Source organism: Cydia pomonella, chromosome 13 (assembly GCF_033807575.1).
Source record: "Cydia pomonella isolate Wapato2018A chromosome 13, ilCydPomo1, whole genome shotgun sequence".
Lineage (NCBI taxonomy): Eukaryota > Metazoa > Arthropoda > Insecta > Lepidoptera > Tortricidae > Cydia > Cydia pomonella.
This window is the reverse complement of record NC_084715.1, coordinates 21,638,282-21,659,701: the sequence shown is the minus strand read 5'-3', so window position 1 is coordinate 21,659,701 and position 21,420 is coordinate 21,638,282. Positions and strand designations below refer to the sequence as shown.

At 37.5% G+C, this 21,420-nt stretch overlaps 1 protein-coding gene across 2 annotated transcripts; it reads right to left on the bottom strand.

Moving 5' to 3' along the window:
• Positions 1-148: 148 nt before the first annotated feature.
• LOC133524617 (ras-related protein M-Ras-like) lies at positions 149-15,069 on the bottom strand. Of its 2 annotated transcripts, XM_061860753.1 has the most exons (6): positions 14,743-15,069; positions 14,531-14,620; positions 10,583-10,736; positions 9,640-9,793; positions 8,148-8,310; positions 149-7,845 (listed from the first exon to the last, which is right to left on the bottom strand). In XM_061860753.1, the coding sequence occupies exons 2-6, from the start codon at positions 14,567-14,569 to the stop codon at positions 7,762-7,764; spliced, it is 594 nt and encodes a 197-aa protein (XP_061716737.1). In that variant the 5' UTR covers positions 14,570-14,620; positions 14,743-15,069; the 3' UTR covers positions 149-7,761. The 2 variants fall into 2 exon arrangements, with proteins under 2 accessions (XP_061716737.1, XP_061716738.1); XM_061860754.1 differs by lacking the exons at positions 14,531-14,620; positions 14,743-15,069 and adding an exon at positions 12,424-12,489.
• Positions 15,070-21,420: the final 6,351 nt, after the last annotated feature.

The following is a 21,420-nucleotide window of genomic DNA, read 5'->3' as shown; positions in this document are numbered from 1 at the left end:
AATAAATGAAATATGTAACTAGTAGCGCCCTCTGTGGGCGAGTAGCAAAAGCTATTTGCCAATACGCTATCCAGTTTTACCTGTGAAACAGTAGCTACGCCGTCGAACTACGTAATGATATTTTAGATGATTGAAATAAAACAACGTGTACATTTCTACATTTATTGTATGTTACAACATATAAAACATAGATTAACAACAATGTACAATATTTCTGTGCTACTTGCCTAAATACAGGGGTTATGCTTGCCATTCAAACTACATCCATATTACAATGGAATAAGTCTTGAAATGGCATTTGTGCTTAACGTACCTACAGTCGCCATCAGATATATCGGAGCGGCCGAGGTGCTCAAAAATATCTGAACACGCACTCTAGTGCCTTGGCTATATGTAGACGCGTGTTCAAATATTTGTGAGCACCTTGGCCGCTCCCATATGTCTGATGGCGACTGTACAGTAAGCCCGCCTTTGAGCTAACTTTGACAAATCTATAAGACGCAGTTATGCGTTAGTCAGACCAAGCTAAGTTGGCATCGATTTTGATAACCCAGCCTGTGCAAGTATTAAGTAAGTCATAATTTCAAAGAAGTTTGACGTTTAAAATAACACATGCGCTGTCTGGGCTGTCAAAATCGCTGCCAACTTATCTTGGTCTGACTCTAGAACTGTTGGTGGTACGACATCGCCACAATATAAAAAAATAACAACAAAAACAAAGAACTTTGTGAAACATTGTCTTCAAAATGGGTATGCGCTCTTCCGCATGGTTGCGTCCCTTAGATTAACCAGCGTTGGCCCAATATGTGCAGGCTTTAAGCCCTCGAGACCCACAGGGTCTAAAACTTGCCAGTCAAAAAACGACCTTAAACTTTAAAAGTTAGATTCGAATTTTAATCTCTTCGCCGACTCTTTGGGCCTCGAGGTTTAGTAAAGCTATGTGCAATGGGGTGTCGCGGCCTCTACCGTATCTACGCGGTTAGAATCCGTCTAAGCTAACTTTTCACTTGAACAGAACAAAGTGAGGTAGTGGCTTTATAAACGTCACTTTTTTATAGAAATTTTTCATTAATAATGACATTGTCACACTTAGTCATTGCAAATGCAGAGTTAGCTTGGTCCGACTCTATCGCACCGATGCGACCGCTCCGGTGTGTGAGCGAGGCAGCAACACGTATAGCGCACAGCTCGCACTCCGGAGCGGATCCGTATCGAATGTGAAAACCTTAGGCTGGTTTTAGTGTCGCACTGATCGTCGGTGGGGAGCGATCTTTTTTCGATAGTCGATTGCTGTGAAGCTTATATTATATACGAAATCTACATATTTGGGTTCGTTTTTGACGATTCTAAAAACTGGTCAGAGATATTAATTTTTGGCCTAAAATTGTTCATCTTTGATGGCAAATATCTCGAAGACAATGAACTTTGAACTAAATGTGGGATACTATATTGCTTAGCCGTTGCTGTTAATAATATAATAAGCTACAAAAAACATTAGAAAACTAAGGGATTCAGATCGAAGGTAATTGGCGCCAGGGAGCACCTTAGTACATATTGGTCGGTGCGGTTCGTTCCGCACCCGACGGTGAGTGCGGATCGTTCCGTACCGGACGGTCAGTGCGACATTAACCCTTTGACCGCCACCGTCGGCTATGGCCGACATCTGAATGACTTGCCAAGGACGCCAACGACGGCTACAGCCGACAGTTTCGCCAATGCAATAGGGACTAACGCGGGACTCTGTAAAGTTCAATTTCGCTTAAATAATCGTGAGAGCCAGCGTCCGGGGCACGGCATGTTCCTTTGTCGTCTGGCGTTCAAAAGGTTAAACCAGCCTTACTATCGCGGCGATTGTCCAGACGCCGTCAGATATATCGGAGCGGTCAAGGTGTTCACAAATATCTGAAGAAAGCTAATAGAAGGAAATAATCAAATTATTTTTATTAAATATTTATATTTGATTCTCAGTAGGCACAATACTATATTCGACTCCAGCCTCGCCTACTGGAGGGCTTGGCTATTTTTTTCTTTATATTTCACCTATTATCAAGATGTTAACACGTTCACTGCTAGCGACCCATCGTCCCACCAACAGCACTTTTCGCTACAAAGCAAAAACGTGTTATTGGCTACAAGCGAAGCAAGTTGCGCGAAGTGAATGCGTATTAGTACTTGTTGAGATATTTTTGAGCATCTTAGCCGATCCGATATATCTAATGGCGACTCAGCACTGTGCAGATATTTCTGAGCACCGTGACCGCTCAGATATATCTAATACTGTGCGCCGGGCACCTTAAATAAAACACTTATGAACAATTTCAATTCCTTTTCGTTTAAATTATGTGCTACATCTATCGTGCGTGGGTTGTAGGTACCTTTAGGAATGTTTCTTTATAGGGACCGTGTCCGTTGGACGGTCTGACATCTTGTGGCCTGAATCGGAACCATAAACATGTACATTGACATTTCACGCCAAAGTAAGTGCTGCCATCTACCGCTCATGTACGTTTTCTTGTGCATAGTAGGCTCTGCCATCTTGTGGGCTACTTTGGAAGCATAAACTTCAAATATACACCACTCGCCAAAAATATGACGTGTCCTGTGCTGCCTCCTACAGTTTATGCACGTTCCCTATATTTCCTCGTAATTTTTATCACACGCAAACATATTAAATCTCGTTTATTTTAGTGTATTTTGGTATTTCAGTATATTTAAAGTTTTCTCAGAATTGGGAATTTTCATATTTTTTCTACTCAGAATAATGTATGTTAGTATGTCTATACTTTATTGTACATAGAAATAAAAACACGAAAAATACAGTTACAGAGTAAATTAAATACAACAAAGGAACTTATCCCTGTATGGGATCTCGTCCATCATCATCATCATCACCGAGCTCTTTCCATCCTTATCTAGAGTAAAACGTCCGCAGTATTTTTCTTCCGTTTGGTTACGTTCGATTCTAAATACCTACAAACTTCTATGACCGTAACAAAACGGACAAACAAACAAAAAAAATTGTGTGGAGACTTTTTTCCCGTAAGGGTCGAAAGAACTCAAAATTTTGAGTGGAAATAATATAAAATTCCAAACTCTAAAATACAAGTTTAACATTTAATAAAAATGCCCATTTCCATGGTAGCCGTGTAACAATATATCTATAGGATACAAGTTTATTGTTATACAAAAACTCCTGAAAACGGTCGTACAGTCGCCAGATATATCGGAGCGGCCGAGGTGTCCACAAATATCTGAACACCGTAACGCCTTGACAATAGAGGCGTGTTCAGATATTTGTGAGCACCTCGGCCGCTCCGATATATCTGATGGCGACTGTACTTACAGCAACATTTAGAATGTTGACTGGCCATTAGCATAGAAAAATAAGTATCTGAGCATAGCACTCCATAAATCACCAAAACGCTTATTATTTTCGTAGTCGACATAATTATGTAGATGTCGCAACGAACGAAAAGTCTAATGCTCAACAATTTTCACGTAATATTATAACCGCATTAACCGGAACACTATTTTCAACTGTTTCTACTTGTAATATTAGTTGTAAATTGTTGAGCAATACAATTATCATCGGACGCGACATCTAGTGTCAAGTAGCGGTACTGATAAATCCACTACTCGGCGCTAGATGTCGACTACGAAAAGTGAGCATTCTATGCTTATTTCCGTTTGTTAGTCATATACCTCGAAATCAAAAATTCCTTGTAGCTTTTCAAGTATTCGCGTTTCGCCGCGATCTCATAATTTCTAAACAGATATTTTTTCTTGTAGTATGATTTCTGGTCGCCAATTACAATGGTGTATAAAATTCATAGTATATTTACTTCCCTGCCTTTCTTCACTGTAGTCGCTTTTCACCTCGATAGATATTTATTAATATTTTATAATGCGTTATTACATATCGCGACATTTCCTTTAAGCACTAAATTTCGCACTTGTAGACTAACCTTAGAGGTAGATTTCCTAAATAACAAATTCTCCAAAGCTTAGTTAGTTAGTTAATGTATGGCTGTAACAATTAGGTCAATAAGCGACCGTATTTTTATTATATCCCAGTGATATAGCCAATTTTTTTTTACGAATAATATGCGACCCAGGTAAAATGCAACTAATTTTTTTTGCGGCTAACTGAATAGGCTATTGAAAATATATGCTACATTAAAATTTGCTACTGTTGTAAAAATCTATTAAAAATATATGCGAGTAACAACATATACCACCGATATTACACGCTACAACAAAATACGCTATCACGGTGAAACGCGCATAGGTGAAAAGCTACAAGGATTTTTTGATTTCGAGGTATACGACTAACAAACGCTTATTTCTCTATGCCATTAGTCAGTTAACAATAGACGACGGTACTGTAACTGTACCCACGCACGTTTATATAATATGCTCCCAACATTCTAAACTTAGCGAATACTTCGGTGTCTACACGTCTACCAAAAAAATGGTTAGTTATTTGATGATTTGATAGATGTACTGTAAAACGTTGTACGATACATGTGCGAATAGGTAATTTGCAACTCGTGTCGATTTAAAACACTCCCTTCGGTCGTGTTTTAATTTATCGCCACTCGTTTTGAATTTCCTATTTTTCGCACTTCTATCGTAAATAACTATTAAAGCATACCAGTAGACGTATAGACATCCGAGTTTACTTGCTCTCTCTTTCGCTCTCGCAGCGTTAGAGCGAAAGAGAAACACTCCACCTATTTACTCGAATGATTTGTCAGAGATCAAGGTTACATATTTTTGGTAATTTCAGCCTTGGAGTATTGCGAATGTGATGTCATTGAACCAATTAGTTAAATAAATATATAAGTTATGTATAATAGTTAGTTTTTTTACAATCTAATTAATTATAATACATATGTGTATTGCGTTTTAATAACCGTTTTTGTTAGTCATACATTAGCGGCAAATAATCTATCATATTTATTCAGATTCATTTGCACAATTTTCTAGGTAATTTCTCAAAAACTGCTTTAGAGATTTCGATGAAATTTAGAATACAGGGACGAATGAAAACGACAATTCGATCAACCTAGGATAATTCTAATGTCTAATTTCACGAATTTTATTTTTATGCAGGCGGTCATTGCCTGCATAAAAATAGCAATATAATATAATTTTGCCGCTACTGTATATTTCTTCGATATTGCAGTCTATATTATGCTTTACAATGAGTGCAAAAAAAACTATATCCATAACATATTTCATTTCTATATCTGTAAATAATGTTAAGAATGTCCAAAATTGTAAATTTTTTTTTACGAATTATTTTTTTCACTGCACCCACATTCGGGAATTTCTCTTTTACCCTATGGTTGACTGGTAGAGAATGCCTTAAGGCGTTAAGTCCGCCATTTGTAATTATTTTTAGTGTGCATTATTGCACTATTTAAATAAATAAATAAAAATCTGTAACACTTATCTTTATCTGTTTCTATATTGCACCAATTTCGTACTAAAATGACAAATCAGTCCTACATAATGTTAAGACTCGAGTCCTTCGAGTCCTCTCTTTTAGACTCGAATGTGTTTTTACTCTTATAAAATTAAGTCAAAACTCAAGTTTCATTTTGACTTGCTAGAGACCCGATTATTTTATAGACTCGAGTCCTTTTCAGAGAACTCTTTTTAGGTAAAAAATCAACATGCAATCTTCATGTAAAATTAATCGGCATGCATCGCACCCGCTCAACCGCGCAGAATCATACTATTGTATTGTATCATTGTGAGCGTTATTACGCTCATTTTCATTTCTGCTATTTGTATTTAGATAATATCTACAAATTTGTTGATAGTCTTTATTCGAGGCTCGAGTCATTTTGAATTGCGCATAAAAAAGACTCAATATTAGACTCTACTCGGGACTTAAGACTTAACTCGAGACTTAGAAGTTTTTAGCGCAGTCTGAAAAAACGTGTCCAGTTCTTCAAATGTAGACTCGAAAGACTCGTGTTACCAACACTATAGCTACAATTTCGGAAGATCGAACTGTCATTTTAGTATCCAGAAATAAAAACGCTAATAGATTTGCGCTTCGGTTTGATATCTACTTTATACACAAACCAATCTATTCTTATACATTAAAAATAAATAAAATGCAAATGCATTTTCAATAAATCCTTTATATAGCTTACAAACTAAACTTTGGACAGAGACAAATAAAAAATAAAGATTGGTAGTCGCCATATAAAGTTGCCCAACATATTACTATAAGGTTCGCAAGTAGCGCAACTATACGGAAATCAGCAATCATTATTCTTTACTGGTCTCTGCATTGGATAAATAAATGCTTGGCATTTGTGACTACGATCAACCAACAAATATAACTGCAACGGTTTTTCGTCTCTCCGACTCGCTTACATAAATATACATCCACATATTTGGGAGAATCAACTTTTTAGCGTCACTCGTTGCCATGGTTACGATTAGTTGTCCAGGGGACAAAAGTTCATTGAAATACTGATTTTATGGTACTTAAATGTATCAAACTTGCGTTTTTGTGGTCGTTATAACCAATGTCCATAATGGGCCCCCTACTAAGCATGTTAATAGAACGGCATACAACGTCTCTTCATACAAACTGTGCCACTGTTGTCCCTTGGACAACGGGACAGGATAACAAAAAAAAAAAGTTGATTCACCCACTTAACAATTTCTTATTTATAAACAGTTCTATTTTTAAAACTGTTCATATTAAGGGATCTCGTTTCTTTGTTCAAATGGAAAACCGACATTACTATTTCTAACATTAGATATAGTTTCAAATACAGCTGGATTTACAAAAAGCACATTTTTAAACCAACTTTAATTTCAAGAAGGTTCTGTATTCAGTTGTAGCATTTATTTTTACTAAGTTTTTACTAAGGATACTTCATTTTAAAGGTCTAACTTAGGTAGGGTTGCCATCCGTCCGGGTTTCCCCGGATTTTTCCTAGTTTAGAGGGCGTCCGGGGAGGACTTCATTTGTAGTCCGGGTTTAAAAATTTTAAGCCTCAGGCCGCCCGCGACCCACGCACAACCTGTTTAAAAAAACCTGTTGACATGTCCGGGTTCTGGACTCTAAAATCCGGGGTTTTCACGCGTCTTGTCCTGGTTTCCAAATTTTAGAGATGGCAACCCTAGACTTAGGCCACTTAAAGCGCAGTTGATCTTCCGTGAAGCGCAAAATTAATAAGATTATTTGAACGGATTAATACTCACGTTAATTTAGTCGAATAATCTCTCGACATCTTCAAGTTTTATATTCTTATTAACATCATGTGCATGTACTTAGATGATTTAACAACTGGAGTCGCCTTTGCCTTTAAGAGCTTACCCTTCTGTCGAAAACCTCGGCCGCCGGTCATATGTATTGTATGGACTGACGTTTATCTGACGTGCCCCACCCCCGCAAAATCGGCAGGCTGTTTTGTTTACAAAATAAGGCGCCTCTAGTTGTTAAATCCTCCAAGTTAAAATAGGTTAGAATTTCAGGTAAAATTACTTTCAACTAATGAAGTTTCCATAATTTCGATATTTCCTCATGATATTATTTTCTAATACTTTTTCTTTTTGGGAAAGAAATTTTTCCACTCCCCTTTATTTATTACTTGTTCCGAGTTTGAAATTTACGAGAATGAAACATTTCTCTTTTTGGAAACTTCCCGCGACTTACACATTTGTTCTGTACTCGCAGCTATTCAACTTTCTTTTGGGTATCCTCCTGAAGTTATTCACGTATGGATCTCAGAGCAGCGTACATTTTCCGAATTTCCGGCGACGTCGGTCTTTCTCTTCCTGCTGAGGGTGCTTGCGGATTATACGGACCAGCTGTGGACAAGATTTTCATTTTAATACGAATAATTTTAAAATTAAAGACCGGTATTCCCTATCTCATAACACACGCACAAGCAAGCACGTTGTACAGTACAGCATTGGCTCCTTAGCGATGCTTCGAATATACGGCACGTTCAGAGAGCGAGAGAGATTTCACTGCATCATTATGAACTGCGCAATCTAACAACACCAACTCACCACTACTCATAGATTCTACGTCGACACACCGTTAGCGCGATGTAGAAAACGTGTCGGCCAATACAGTGCCATCTAGCGAGCGTTTTGGTAATCTTTACCTCGTGGAAAGCCCGCTCGATGTTCAGCGGCGGTTCTTTAGCGCTGGTCTCAATGTACGGCACGTTGAGCGAGCGAGCGAGATCTCGCCCAGCCTCCTCGCTGACGGCGCGGACGTGGACCAGGTCAACCTTGTTGGCGGCCAGCAGCATCGGGTAGGTGTCCCTGAAATCCATGCAATGTACATAAATAACAGATTCGAGCTGTTGTTTTCAGAGTGTTGGTGCCGAATAGTACCAATAGGGCGTTATTACTTGGCCTGCGCTGTTCGTTCGTCCGGCTTTTTATTAAATAGTCCAGTAAGCTCAATAAGGCGTGGTTTATAGGTACATACTAGGCGATGGTACACATAATACATAAATCAGGAACTAAGGCCCAGCACAAAAAATACTCCTATCTTATTGTGGTTTGAATCCGGGACCCTCCCAGCGTCGTAAACTTACCGACTAAACTAAAAGGCCATAAAAGGCCACATCAGGTCCTTTAATTTAATTTAAAGCAATCAGGGTTAAATTAATTCATCATAGTTTACGGATCCAAAAGAGTTCTGAAGGGGAAGATTACATTTCGGTGCCGTGACCAGGATTTTACAGTTGTCTTTTACTCCTTGAGTCCCAGAGATTCTTTGCCACTAAAAAACGAACTTAATGATTTAAATTTAATTTCTGCTGCTAACTACTATATGGGATCGGACACACCGCTGCTCAAAATACGGTCACTTTACGGAACGCCGTGACGTGCCTCATGCGAAACTACGACGCGTCAGCGCATTTTAAGCAGTGGTGTGGAGAGCATGCGGTAAAGTCGTGACTTCACGGCACGTCTCTGCGATTTTTCACCAACAGCGTATTTCAAGCCAGTTACGTATACTTAAGACTTGTACCTATAAAAATTAAATAAAAATATAAAAGTAATTATGAAAATCTATTCAAATACTGCGGAGTATTAACTGTATTTGAAAAAATAGACTTATACATTGTAACTCAATACTATAATAACATAAAATCCTTACACAAAAAAACACGACCCTTACGGTTACGTAACCTAGATAACATACCAACGTTTGAGGTCCGAAAAACAAACAATGAATAGGGTTGAAGAGTATGGAAATGCATTGTACCGCGTATATTGAATAGATTTCCATATGAATTAGCAAGCTCATTAGAAGGTCGAACATGTGGGCAAGTTAGATCTATGATAAAAAAAACACATGCTTAAAATGCGAAAATAATGCAATATTATATAAAGATGTAGTGTACTGTTTAATTAATTCTACACACCTAGCCTAGACTCCTTAACTCAAAAAATCTTTTTAATTTAAGATTAGTAGTTAAGTTAGAAAAATGCATGTTTTTTGTTATGAAATAAACAGTTTTTTTTTTAAGCAACAGTGTGGAGGACATGCAATAAAATCGTGACGCTTACGGCACGTCACTGCGGTTCCGTACCGTCTCAGTATTTTGAGCAGCATTGTGAACCATCCTTTAGTGTTACCTGTCTTTGACGCGCAGGATCTGTGTGTGGAACCGCCGTAGATTACGGAAGGATTGCGGATCCGTGACTGAATACACAAGGAGGAAGCCGTCGCCCTTCCGCATGTACTGCTCGCGCATCGCGCTGAACTCCTCTTGGCCCGCTGTGTCCAGTACTGGAAAACAATGAAGGGGTAAGAACTTTGACGTATGACCTGATGCAAATATAGCAGAGGCATAAAATGTGGAAGAGGTGTAAAGTCTAAGAAAAAGTCGTGCCCCAAGTTTAACAGCCGTTCTAGACAGCGCCATTTATCGTCACAGAATTGTCAAAAGTCAACTTTTGAAAACCAGAGACACAGTGTGAGTGCTCAATATACGAAGCCATTCAGCGCCATCTTAATTAGCTGTGGCAATCGAAGCATAAATTTGTCTTAACTTAACACAATTAAAATGCTCAGTTCCATAGAACAAACAAATTTTTATTTTGGCAAACTACATATATGGGTTGCCAGTTGCCGGCTGCCGACCAAAATTCGAGTTCAGAAAGCTGTAAAGGTTATTAACTTTACCGGTACCAAAGATACATTGATTAAACTGCGTAAAATCTAAGACAATTTAGTGCTTCGAATGTGAAAGGTAAACGAGATGGCGCTGTACAGCTGCATACATTTTCCGTTAACTCTAATAGTCAAAAGTTAACGTTTAAAAAATCAATGATCGCAAAACTACGCAAAACATATGGCGCAGTACATCGCCATCTGTTTTAGATGTCAAACTAAGGGGCACCGTTTTTTTCTTAGACTTTACATCTCTATTACAATCAATTCTCTTTGCCGGTACCTAGGCCAAGTGGGTTTGCGCAATAGAGATGTCAATCGGTCGGCACAACCACGATGCTCGATTTATTGACACGCGATTAAGTCCCGTTTAAGTTAATAATAAAATAAAGAAGTTATTCTCACCATCGAGAATGCACCACTGCCCGTCGACTTCTGTGTGTTGTATGTAGGAATCCTCGATCGTAGGGTCATAATCCGTCACGAATAGCTTCTGGAAAAACTGGATGGTGATGGCGCTCTTGCCCACACCGCCATCACCTACCACCACCAATTTTACCTGAAAAGTTGAATACATAGTGAAAATCAATCTTGCATTTCCAGAACAGTTAGCTGGTCTATTGTAACCCTTATTTCACAGAGATAAGGTCTACGAAAGGTCAGTTTGGCTACGTTTCCACCTTGCGAGGATGCATAGCAAGGGAAGGGATTAAGAACCATTAGAATATCTTCATTTCCTAATATCTACGCTCAGTGCAGCTCAATCTATTGGTAAATACCAAACAAATCACCCTCTACGTATCCTCACATATCTCTGGTAGACGCGCAGCCTAAGTGTTGCTATAGGTAGATGGATCAAACAAAGATTTTGTCTTTCCTGCTTCATCGTTAAGGATAACCACAATATTATTACAATCGCTAACTACGCCTTAGTATAGATATAGAATGCTCCATGAATTCCATGATTATTTTCATATGCGCATATTAGTTTTTAAACAGTGATTATGTAACACTTTTATGAATCAGGACGACAATTCTTAGTTCTCAGTGAATCTAAAGTCTAAACTCTAAAGCCTAAAGGGATTTCACAAAATCAAGTCCATCATTTAACTTTCACACACAGAGACACACATACACACACAACCACATATTCCCCGATCTCTTACATATGACATTGTGAAGACAGGGCCTACGATGCTGCTCACTGGTTCAGTAATAGCCTATCCACTCTTTCTTTAAGAGACCGAGGTCATATTTGTCAGGGAATATGGATGGCGGGATCACATTCCATTCCTTAGCAGTCAAATCATTCACAATAGTTTTATATCATATAATATACCGTTTTCATGCCAATGTAAGAGCATCTAATGTAACATCCTTTGAGGTTAGGGTTATTAAATCTAATGTTAATAGAGATTTAAAAAAAATCCAGTCAAAACTATAACTTGAGTGGTGAGTGTTACACTGTCAAATGAACATAGTAAGAAGAAAAAATAATATTAAATTACAAGTATTTTGATCAAAATACTGGCTCTAAGTACTAAGGGTTTTCATTTTTCACTGTTATTTAGCAAATGCATTGAGATTGTTAAGACTTCACAGGCTAGACATGTACAAGGCTACATTAGTGAGGGCTATTTCCTGAAGAATATGACTAGTTAATTTAAATCTTTTTAATTATTATCTCTTATCTCTTTTACCCCTTACCGCATGCGCAGCCCTATATGGCAGTTATAATTTTCAATTCTATTGATAGCTATTAAAGTTTATTTTTAAACAGATATACTTATATGGCGTTATTCATAAACACGTTACTGGCCTGAATTAGCTATGAATTTATTTGTTTGTCATTTTGACTTCTGTATTTGTCAGAAAGGGATAAAACATCATTTAATTAAATCAGGCCCGTAAAGTTTTATGAATAAGGGAGTTAAGCCATAGTATGTATAAGTTACTCTATGATTCACTATATATTATAGTGCTTCTCTCTGGTGACAGAACATTGCAGTAATACTCCCTATAAATATAATAAATAATCTTGTGGTCCCAGAGACAACTGTCAACTTTTGACACCAACATTCAATTGTCATCAATGTTAAGCATATAATTGCCAATGATAGTAACGTATTATCAAGCTTTATTGTAAACTACACACACACACATGCAATACAGACTTTATGTAATTTTTTTAATCATCACATCCGTCAGGAAAGACCCTCACACTAACAGATTAATAGTCCACATACACTGTCACTTCCCAGGAAAATCGACATGGCCTATGAGCTCTGAAAACAGACCACATACTGCAGCCAACAGTCACCGATCACTCTGTGATTCATGTTGATATTGTTTTATTTATAAATTATTGTCCTTTGTGTTGTGGCTTGATTGTTAATGTTGAATAATAATGATAACCAAATATAGAAACAAAAGTGAGAATAGGCATTGTGACATGTAGTTGTAGTTTCTAAATGTAGGTGGTCCAAGTACAGTTGAATCCACTTCTTAAGATCATTTTAATGAAATTACAATACGGTTTTCCGCTTTAGACATGTTTTTGGAGTATCTTCTTAAGCAAGTTTTATTGTATTATCAATGAAAAAAGTTAAACAATAGTACATACTTTTTTTCCTGACTTTGGATGATGATTAGTAAATTCCCAAAAGTTAAATTAAGATACAACACAGAATAATGCTTTATAAGAGAGAAGTATAGCATGCACTCATAAATAAATAAATAAATATTATAGGACATTATTACACAAATTGACTAAGTCCCACAGTAAGCTCAATAAGGCTTGTGTTGAGGGTACTTAGACAACGATATCTATAATATATGAATATTTATAAATACTTAAATACATAGAAAACACCCATGACTCAGGAACAAATATCCATGCTCATCACACGAATAAATGCCCTTACCAGGATTTGAACCCGGGACCATCGGCTTCGTAGGCAGGGTCACTACCCACTAGGCCAGACCGGTCATCATCATACATACAAAAACAGAATATGTTTTTCAACTTCTAATTATTTTCCATTCTCCATGATTTTTTTGTATGTTATTGACACAATGAAAAACTAGGTTCATAGCTTTTAATTTTTTTCAAAATTTACACAACAAAACGATTTTTGTTTTTAAAGAAAAATCTACAAATGAGTATATATTATGCTTAAGTGATAGGCATCAAAATCAAAGTGATTTGTTAAGATTTAGTTAGTGGAAAGCATTTTCTTCCATAATGAAATTTCATAGAAAAAGTATCATTAGTTTGTTAGGATTGCAAAGCTATTCTTCCCTCTTAACCTTTTCACTATTATTATATACCCCTTTGAACTCAAAAGGAGACTGACCTTACACTCAAATTAAATTGATTTGAAGTGACTAATACATGCAAATAGAAATAGACTTTAGGAGTCATCGGTTACTTCAATTATACTTCAAGTACCTGGGCGACCGAGCTTTGCTCGGTTATAACTATGTAATATGGTGGTGTATAGGTGATAATCTTAACTACATTTTTTTACAAAATTAAACTTGTCTAAAACAATAAAAATTATATATAAACTTGAACATATAAAAAAAAAAAGTTAGTCACCCGGCGAGATTCGAACCCGTAACACTCGTTTAGCAGTCCGCGTCTTAACCCGATGGACCAGACGGACAGTGGCCGGCAACACGAAATTAGCGACCATATTCTGCGTCGAAAGAAAAACGCATGAAAACTCGAAAACACGCGTTTTCCCAAACATAAGACTAATCTAGTTAGATTGTATACCCTCAAAAACCCCCATATACCAAATTTCAGCGAAATCGTTAGAGCCGTTTCCGAGATCACAGAAATATAATATATATACAAGAATTGCTCGTTTAAAGGTATAAGATTAAAATGATTGTCTTACCGCTGACATGGAATATGAGTTTTTATGCAATAAAAGTACAATTTACTTTTAGTAGATTGGCAAATAACCATGCCACAATTTGTTTTTTAACTATACAAAGTAAGAAAAAAAAATGGGGACCACCTTGTCTAAAATATTTATACTGAATAACAATAATGCACCTAATACATATACTTAGATGTGTGCTGTCATAAATAAGAATACCCATGAATCATTAAGAGGAAATCCCTTTTATTTGTTTTATATTTCTTCAGTACTTGCTGCATGTCTTCATGCTGAAGTGTTAACACGCAACATGGTAAAATACAGACATTTGGACGAGATTTGTGAGTAAAGTATTATCTATTAGAGATAAGATAGTGTTGTTTTCGTCTACTAACTAAAAATCAAAAAAATATATATTGCACCGTCCGATTTTTGTTATTAATAATCGAAAAGCGCTACGTACCGTCGGCAAGTTCTCATTGGGAGGACCTGGGCGCGTCATGGCGCGCGCCTTCGATCCCAGCCTCCGACTCCGATGTTCATGGGATATTATCTGAAACGCACCACGGTATAAACAACTACCTATTTCCTATTGGCAACTCGCAGTGACCCCACGCCCGTGGCCCAATCACGGGTCCTGTGGCGTGTTATCATTTTAAATTATAAACTAATCACCTCATTATTGCTAAAAGCTTTTGATGTGCGTTCGGATTGAATTATAAGTAGTGTTTGGTGATGGGGATAACGTAACTGAATTCAACGCAAAAGGTAAGACTATTTTTCCATTTTTCCTTCCCCGTTCCGTTTCCGTTCCCCGTACACTGACAGATCGAATCGATATGAAACTAAGTTGGCAGCATTTGACATTGACGGCTGCCAATGGCGAAATCTGTTCAAGCCATATATTTAAAAGCCAGATTTTATTTAGTTTTTCAATAATTACATGTTTGTAGGGGATTCCCCAGCATATTTAATTTCTGAGATGTCCATTTAATCTTTTGATTAATTGAATATGCAAAAAACCCATGCGCTTACCTAGACTTAAAATAATTGTAATCATGTTTCATCGTGATAAACTTTCGGTGTATGAAATAAATATTCCTTTTTTTAATCTTGTAAAATAAGGCAAATATTTAAATAGTAAGTATCTACCATGGGACGGAACTCTTTGAAATTACTTTTTGATTAATTCGAGAACTTTGATTTTTGTTTTTAACACTTAGTTCTAATAATGTGAGTATCCAAGTTTTTGATATTTTTATGGGGATTGATCACCATATCTAAACATTATAACACAATAAACCTTTTGAATATTAAACTCTTATTTTTATCTGTTTTATATTTTTTCTCCCTACACAATCTTACATCAATCTCGCAGATCACGTCGTTAACTTACCTTACCTGTCACTGCAACCTCCCCTACTGCGGTACTCAGCTAGGGACTCCGGGACTCAGGTGTGAATTTATGAGCGCGCTCCATCCATCAAGGGGCTGGAACAAGTTGCACGGTGCATGCTTTAGTGAGGGACGAAAAAATACCGGTCTATTTTAGGAATATAAAATAGCAGTATTGAAATCTAGTTTAAAATTTAACTTGGTGTTTTACTAGTAAAACTATTATTATTTTTAACTATTATTTTCAATACTGCTATATTATATGCTATATAGCTAACTAAAACTAATAAAGGTTTCAGTTAACTTACTGTAGGAAAGGGATAGATAAAAAAAGTGAAAAAAAAAATTTGGTACGGAGTGAAACCTGACGAGCGTTTTCGGCTTAAAATACGTGAGTGACCCATTTTAATATATTAACATAACCTCTTTCCTTAAAAAAAACATAATACTCTTGATATCTATTCGCCGAGACCATAAAAAATTAAATAAAATAAAGTTAGAAATTTAGAAAATGACGAATAGATAGAAGTCAACTTGCCTTCGTTATCTTATTGCTCCGCAATTGTACAACTTTTGTTCCACCACGGTCTCACCGCTGACGATGAACTAAACCTGGCCATTTATCATTCAGCAATCACAGCTCGGTCAATTAAGTCCAGCAAATCATACGAGCGAATGATTTCGCTAGATCAAAGGCCCCGCCGTTCGAGTGCTTGCATATTAAATATTATCTACTCGATATACTTAGTAGTTCAGCTATTAGTAAAATGGCTAGCATTTTACTCATAAAATGTTTCATATCGACTGCCATAATTTTACTTGTGTACCTTGATCTCGAAATGTTTAACGATTATGAGTATTATGACTATTATGAGTAGAATTAGAGATCACTCGTATTAAATATAAATTTAATATTTAGGGACAATCTTACACAAATCGCCCAAGCCCCAAAATACCTACGGTTTTTTAGTCTAGGCTAAAAATTAAAAAAATAAAATTTGTTTATTTTAGACCATCCGATCCATATTTTGTTAGTTAATCAGAACAATTTATATCCTATATTGGTACTTTTATTTTATTTTTTAAACTATTAACAACTTAATAACCTCCCTGCGTGTAGAGAGGACCACGGGGCAAGATGGATTATTTAGCCCTGCCTATCGCAGTTTTTCGCGATTGTGCGCTTTCTCGAATAACTGACAGGCCGATATCGTCCGGCGAACTGGTAATCAGTGGGCCCCTTTAGATTAGTTCAAGACTTCAAGATTGTAATCAGATCTGCCAGCCGCACATATAATTTGGGAGTATTTCCCTTGTCTAATGTTGCCCCTCATGGCCCGAATTACCCCGTTCGACAACAATAATTCCTACACATATGCAAAGCCGTCCGTGCCTTTAAGCACCATGCCTCACCTTGCATTCTGCGTGCCGCTTATCAAATCCACCATCACTTCCGTTTCCGGAGGCATTCGGACTTTCAACATCTGATCTTGATTTGAGGCTGGCAACGCACTTGCAACCCCTCTAGTGTTGCAGGTGTCCGTGGGCCACGGTAATAGGGTTGTTTCCAATTTTTTGAAACGCTTGTATTACGTTCTATATTAAGTAACTAAAAGTTGCCCTAAAATTCAACTTTTATACTAAAAACGGCTTTAAATATGTTAAATTAACAAAATATATTTTGACAGATGCTTTCGCGCCCAAAACGCTCTTTGAAAATTGTGTGACGTCACAGTTTACGGTTTGACACATAACTACATACACACGTAGAAGATACGAACTGTCAACTGACATTTGTCATTTGTTGTTTATCGCCTAACTGTCAACAGTGTCAATCCGAGAGTTGTGACGTCATCAGAATCTTCAAAGACGTTTCGAGTTTGGTCACGTGACGTGTGCCACCAGATATTTTAAATTCAATATTTACAAAAATATGGTCATTACAGGTCCTCTAAAAGTAATTTAACATGTTCATGTAATCGAAAAGAATTTATTGGGATACAATTCTGCCCTAAGATTTGTATATAGATGGAAACAACCCTATTGCTTACCATGAGGCGATTCATCTGTTCGTTTGCCTCGTATATAAGACAATGATATGGCTTTTAAAACACAGGGTAACTTAGTTTGAGAGTAATCTTAATATCATCATCTTCCTAGCCTGGCTTGAGATTCATTCGGCGACTCAACTCCAAGAAACGCCACAGGGATTGAGTTACGAAAGCGACCTGGGCGCCTAGCCAAGGTGACAATCGTTCGCGCTACGATAACGAAACGCTTTGTTTCTCTCTATCACTCTTCCATATTATAGTGCAACAGTGACAGGAGGCCTACCGCGAACCACGTTCGACGTGTTGCCTCTCTGTCGCACTTGTAAATTCGTACGTAAGTGTGATATGGAGGTACGTCGAACGTGGTTCGCGGTAGGCCCTCTGTTGTCAGTGACGTTTCGTTCGCTACCATAGATGTGCTATACGCGTGCGCCCGTGAGGAACAGAACGTACACAATGCAACAAAATTAAATAGTACATTACGATACAAGTGCGAAAAATAGGAAATTCAAAACGAGTGGCGATAAACTAAAACACGACCGAAGGGAGTGCTTTAAATCGACACGAGTTGCGAATTACCTATTCGCACATGTATCGTACAATGTTTTACAGTTCATATGGCCTTTTAAATATTTGACACAGTAACGTAATATGCTAATTTGCGCACTAGTGCGGTAAAATAGCACCATATGTACTATAAAACACGTTTTAACATTCCTATCAACATACCAAAAACAACCTATGTAATTTAGTCGGGTTATTTCAGTGATTTGTCGCCCACCATACTAAAATTTACGGCGGGGAATAAAAAAAATGATACTGTGACAAGGGCAAACAATAATAATGCTTTCTCTGGTACTCCTACTGAAAGTTACACAAGAGCATCTCGTTCGGTCATCTGCCGGGTCTACCATTTCATCTCTATACTATTGTACCTCTATGTTCGCTACGGAGCGGATACGCTTAGCATATTGACTACGCACTGTGACCTTCCAACCCAGAGGGAAAACAAAGCCGGTCTAACAATTGGACCCGGGTACGTCCTTAAACTACGTCCACAAGAGAGGTATGGGCATTGTGAATCTCATCACGCTTTGTGTGGTAGGGTACAGCCAGTGGATGTCATTCTAGATCTAGAGCAGAGCCCAACTGGGGAAGTACCTCCACCTTACAGAAAACCGCAGCCAAATAACACTATACCCTACTCATAGTGTTGTGTTCCTGCCGGTGAGTAAGGTTACCAGAACCAGAGCTCAACGAGGGGGGGTGGAGGTTTAGGGTCGGCAACATGCATGTAACTCCTCTAGAGTTGCAGGCGTACATAGGCTACGGAGACTGCTTACCATCAGGCGGGCCGTATGCTTGTTTGCCACCGCCGTAGTATTAAAAAAAAAGTTGGGTTCTACTCACGATAGCTTCCTTCGTGGCCTAATTTTAACATACTTTAAGATGCAATTGTGCATCTCTCTCGCCTGCTAGTATATTTTTACTAGCAAGAAATATCAAATTAAGATCCTATTTTAAAGCTCTAATCCTACTCCTGGCCTTATTACGCAACCAACTCTTTCAGCATTAGCTGTTAGAAAGAGTAAGCGATCATGAATGGGTATGCTTGTAGGTGTATTATTGTATTGACCAGTCGGTGTCATTGACCTCAGGCTATTCGGGTCGGGCCTTTCCGATTCTAATACTTATATTAATAGACGGCGGTCATGCAGCGAACTTGACTGTGATCTGTCTCTCATATGCAGTTTAATACGAAAAGATTTTATAGTTAAATTCTACTAACCAAATAACCTACATAGATAATACTAACTTCTTACTTCCCGCGCCTTCGTTTGCGTAGTAATGAGCGTGTGTAGAGGTAATTCGACAGGCAGACAAACAGAGTTACTTTTGCATTCATAATATTATATATATGGTTGGGATTATTAAGTTAGATACCTCCTCAATTACTCAAAGGTTAACTGGAAGAGATCCCTGAAAGAGGTAAGTTCGCCTTTGTACAAATGATGTGTGTGTTTTTTCCTGTTTTATGTTTCTTTTTGTACAATAAAATGTTTTACTACTACTACTAGATAATACTAACATACAAGCTACATCTCATAAGGTATTTCCAGTTCATGCACCTGTTTCACAAATCGTAAAAAGATCCACATCAATTCATTATGAATCTCATCACCTAAGTGACGCCCCACAGGACGATCCCCTATGCCCCCGGCGGCAGGTACTAACCGGAATACTTACAGGTACGCACTAAATCAACAGGGTTCCCGACTTTCTCTCATAGACTCCATTTCATAAAGTGTTTCAGAAGACCTCGATATCACCACACATTTACTTATAAAAATGGTCCTTCAAGTTAGCTTAATTAACTTAAAAGGAAATTTAATGCTATTCTCAATTCAAACAACCTGTTTCACAAATTGTAAAAAATCCATCAATTAATCATGAATCTCATAAGTGACGCTCCACGGACGATCTCCTATGTGCCCGGCGGCAGGTACTAGCCGCGTAGCCAACATCTAAGTATTCTGCAATTATTTTTGTTTATTATTTTATTTTTGATCTTTTTCGTCTTGGAATATCTTTCTTTGTCGTTATACACTCTTCTATCTAATACTAATATTTCTGTAACTACTTGCGGGCTAAGCACGGTCGTATTTTTACCGGTTGTCACCATACTTGTCACGTTCTTACTAGTATGTAAGTGCGAAAGTGACAGGCTTAGTGACAGGTGATAAAAATGCCACCATGCTGCCACCGTTGGTCGCGAGTAAATTTTTTTAGGTATACTGCTATTGAAAGAATAATGAAAAGCAAACCTCGTAATGTCCAAACGCCATCGCCAACTCGGGGGGGAAAAAATGGGAAAATACGTGATCTTACTTTAATAAAATGGCGGTCGGGAGTTGGTTTTCTATGTTGCTTTTAAATTTTAACGAATTCCGAATAGTGCTATCTAAAAATTACAAAACATGATTATAAAAAAAGAGATCCAATTATGAGGTGTCCGACTTTAACCGACGATAGGTAAGCCTAAATAGGCGGTAGCTGATACGGTAAACTAATACTAAGGGAAGCAGTGTGAAAGCGTTAGTGTATAATGAATGATTAATGACATCGAGTCATTGCACCGCAAGTACGCGCGACGTACAATGTCAACATTTTTTATATACTTTAATTTTTTTTTTCATTTGAAGCTTTTAATAATTATGTAGATAAAGCAGTGTATGTAACTGTACATAATCAGGCATTCAAATACTCGTGTGATCCTTTTATGAAACTCATTTCATTCGATTCATAAACCTACACTCGTATTTTAATACCTTTCATTATGTAGCAACTACATAAACTACAATTATGTTAGGCAAGTGATCTGTGAAACGCAAAGCAGAGCACGTGTCGTGTAAGGTGCGATATTAATATTGGATCGTTCCATATGGTACGATTTTAGATGAAGTACTCACGTGATAGTGAATTGGATATCGATGTGGCGCGAATTCTCGAACTATCTAGTATTGGTACAGTGAGCATCATTCTGTAACAGCTTAACAAAAAGTAATGTCTTTAATATAGAACACCTAAGACTGTAAAAAATATACTTTGGAATGTGAAAATTAGAATTTTTTCTTTATTTGGAAAAGTTATCTGGGATGTCAGATACTTTTGGCGCGTTGTTTCAGTCGCTACTATTGAGGCTGACTGTACAGCTTGGCACAGGCCATGAGCCCGGATAACAAGCATAGATTAAGTGCTCACGTAATAGTAAATTTAAAATCGACGTGGCGCGAATTTTCGCAGCTATAGGAGTTAGGTGGAAAGATTTTCGATTTTAGAATATGTCTGACCGTTGATGAGGAAGCGATAATGTGGCTTGGCTTGTCGGCGTTCGGCGATGGAATAG